General features: G+C 39.5%; 1 protein-coding gene across 1 annotated transcript in view; it reads right to left on the reverse strand.

The window, feature by feature from the left end:
• KCNH8 (potassium voltage-gated channel subfamily H member 8) overlaps positions 1-2,011 on the reverse strand; it is a 230,048-nt gene extending 228,037 nt beyond the window's left edge. The window contains exons 1-2 of the mRNA XM_019663741.1: positions 1,975-2,011; positions 1,488-1,721 (exon numbers count right to left, since the gene is read on the reverse strand). Coding sequence (XP_019519286.1) covers positions 1,488-1,721; positions 1,975-2,011 — 271 coding nt within the window. The remainder of the gene's footprint in view (positions 1-1,487; positions 1,722-1,974) is intronic.
• Between the last annotated feature and the right edge of the window lie 1,570 nt (positions 2,012-3,581).

Below are 3,581 nucleotides of genomic sequence, written 5' to 3' on the forward strand. Positions count from 1 at the left end.
TTCCTTTTGTATTGTTGCTCTGCCTTCCTCTGTGGTATTGTCCTTGTCAAATGGTTGAAGCTGGCCCATACATTCTGACCCACATGTATTAGTTTGTTCGGGCTGCCATACCAAAATATCACAGACTGAGTGGCCTAGACAACAGAAATTCTTTTTCTCACAGTTCTAGAGGCTGGAAGCCTGAGACCAAGGTGCCAGCAGGGCTAGTTTCTTTTGAGGCCTCTCTCCTTGTTTCGCAGACAGCTGCCTTCTCACTGTGCCTTCACATGACCTAAGTCTGAGTACCCCTGGTATCTCTTCTTTTTCTTCTAAGGACAGTAGTCATGACCCACCCTTATGACCTCAATTCACCTTAATTATCTCTTTAACAGCCCCATCTCCAAACACAATCACATTGGGGGTTAGGGCTTCAGTATATGAATTCTGAGAAGACACAACTCAGGCCATAGCACCATGGGAAAGGAGAAGAGAAATTAGAGGGCAAACAATTTCATTTTCTAGGGATTTTACCTAGAAGTTGTATAAATCATTCCTTCTTATGTATCATTGGTCCCAAACTTAGTCACATGCTCAACCTAACTGCAGAGAAGGCTGGGAAATGTACTCTCTAGCTTGGCAGCAGTGTGCCCAGCAAAAACTCATGAGTGTTTGTTACTTTAAGGAAACCTACTAAAGAAAGAGATAGAAACTAAAAAATAATGATTTATTGTAATTTTTGATTTAGCACTTTCCCAGTATAATGATGCCTCCTGGATTCACCTCAACTATCAGGGCCTACGGGATAATGATATGTATTCCCACATAAGACCCAAGTACTAGAGATATCAGACCCATTCCTAGATCTTTTTTTCATTCAGAGGAGAGTCAAAGAACTGTAGCCACAAGGAAATCTTAGTATTATTCCAATGGCTATTTTGAGTCCAGGCAAATCCGCTCCTGCTCTGAGACACTGTGTATCTCTTATTCTGTCCTTAGAATTTAAAAGAGTAGTAAGAAAGACTCTGTGGCCAGGGAACTGGAAGAAAAAATGCTTATGCTGATGTCCTTTACATTAACTTCTTTTTCTGCCAGCAAATACTTGGAGTCCTGACCTTCATGACTGAGGTTGAGATGTGGTTCTTAAAGGCATACGATTTGGAAAAATATCTCTGGAGAAAAGATCATTTGTTAATATATTAACAACTATCACATCTAATATATATTTAAGAATGACCATATGTACTAGTAATACACTTTATTTTAACACGTATTAACTTAGTTCATATATTGACAACAAAGTTATAATTTTAATGCTAAATTTTCAGGCAGTTTATGCTATGGGCTAAAACAAGGCCACCAGCCAAGTCATCTGTGGAACTTCTATAACAGATTGTATTTATGTAAAATACCATTAAGCCTTAATGGGAGTGATGGAGCAATGACCGAGTTGAAAGAAGGTGACCTTTCACTGTTGTCCAGTGAGCACCAATCAAAGAAAGCCAACTCACCATTCTTCTTGTAGAACATAATTTCTCCTTTGAATTCTGTTTTTTCCTCCAGTGACTTGTCTATTTGAAGCATCAGTTGCTCGTTGGTTTCAACCCCAAATAAGAATTTGCAGCTGCAACTCTTCTGCATGACTTCAGTTCGGGCAAATCCAGCAAGCTCACAAAAGCCATCAGAACAGTAGACTATGGGGAAACCCTTCGCCACCTGGGCATTGGCTAGGATGAAGTTGCTATCTGTAAAACAATGAGAAGGCACTTAGCACCTAAACAAGCATCAGAAACTTTTGTCTTTAACTCAGTTTCACTAACAAAATTCTGAGCACATGTTTAGCTAACCATGCCTAAAACGCGTGTCCTGATACACTGAGGTAAAAGACACACACCAAAACATACAATGCTGTTGACTGGCAGAAGCTCTGACTTTGGCTTGCATGTTGAGACACTGGTGGGGTGTCACGGTACTCAGGGCCTGCTTTGAGGCTCTTACCATCTAGTTGGCAGTAATGTATGGTGCTTTGGAGCATGGCTTCGGGTTCATATCCTGAATCTGACACTTGATGTATAGATAACTTGAACAAGTTACTTACACACGCTCACCCTCAGGCTCCTTAGCTTTGACTTCCTAAAAGCAGGCCCTGAGACAAGGATTGGAGTAGAAGCAGTTTATTTGGCAGGTGATTCCAAAAAGTGAGCAAGTGGGCAATTGAGAAAGAAAAGGAAGGAAAGGTTATAAAGGGTGAGCTAAAAAGGGGTTTACTCTTATAGGCTACTGAGGCTCTATCCCACACGGACCCTAGAAGTGACCCGTGTAGAACACAACTCAACATTTTCCCACTGAGGGGAGAGAAAGCTGAAGTATTTATCCACTAGAATCTATATCTCATTAGTTAAGGGTCACTTCCAGGGTGTCAGTATGTTGGTGCTTCTGCCCTATCCGCTTGGGCTAAGCACTGTTTCCAGACGTCACTAGAGCAGCAAGATGCCGGAAACCATTGGTGCATAAACAGTGTGCTCATGATCTCAAGGGTGAGTCAAAATGATACTGGAAGGGCACTGACAGATAAACTACAAGGAGGATATAATGTGATTAAATTTAAAGGTGTGTTGTGGGGATTAATGAGATAATGCATAGGATGGTTTTAGCTAAGTGTCTAGTACATGTAAGTTCTCAGTAAAAATTACTATTAAGAGCATTAGTTGCATCTTCATGGCTATTATATTAACAAGTGAGAATCGGAGGACCATAAAATATGGTAGGCAATTGTTTGGTGCTTTGAGAGAACTCCTGGAGGAGAGCCTGGGAGGCAATATTCAGGGAAGGTTCCCGCAGGACAAGTTCTTTGAGATTAACTTTGAAGGATGAATATGATTTTTATAGTAAAAAAGATGTATACTGGAGATGAGGTATAAGATAAAGCATTTAGAAAACCTGTTGGTGGGTGACTTTTAGGGTCAGAATGAATTAGAGACTATTATTATGTCATTCATTCATTCACTCATGAAAATAATGTTGAACACCATCAATATACCAGACAATAAGAGACTGGGATTTTAAAGATAATAGAAATAAAAAATGGTAAGAATTATAGCATAAGTTATGAAATTTAAAAAAGTCAAGATTCAATATAGTATGTTATTATCGGAACTATTTGTCTGAAAACATATAAATACATACAAACATTTATATGTTTCCCCGAATATGAAATGCTTATCTATACCTAAAATTAAGTGGAATAACGAGTAAGTGTAGATGTCTCTAGGGAGGTCAACTTTGGGCAAAAGTAGTAGAAACATTTATTTTTTACCACATACCCTATTATACCCTTTGGATTTCATACCATATGCTTTATGTGCTGCCTATTCAAAAAATAGTATGTTTAAAAAAGAGGTTTACAGCAAACAGCCTATCTTGTATGTCATGGGAAAGGAGGAATTCCAGCTACTTCCTTATGGCCAGCAGGACAAGGACTTAAACTTCAACCACATGGGCTTTCCGGTCTCCTTTTAAACACCTGTTGTGTGTTTCCATAGTCCACCACCATGGACAAACTTCATTCACTCTACCGAGCTTTGCTCCTATCAACCCCTAAGCCC

This window comes from Hipposideros armiger, unplaced genomic scaffold (assembly GCF_001890085.2).
Source record: "Hipposideros armiger isolate ML-2016 unplaced genomic scaffold, ASM189008v1 scaffold_403, whole genome shotgun sequence".
Taxonomy (NCBI): Eukaryota; Metazoa; Chordata; class Mammalia; order Chiroptera; family Hipposideridae; genus Hipposideros; species Hipposideros armiger.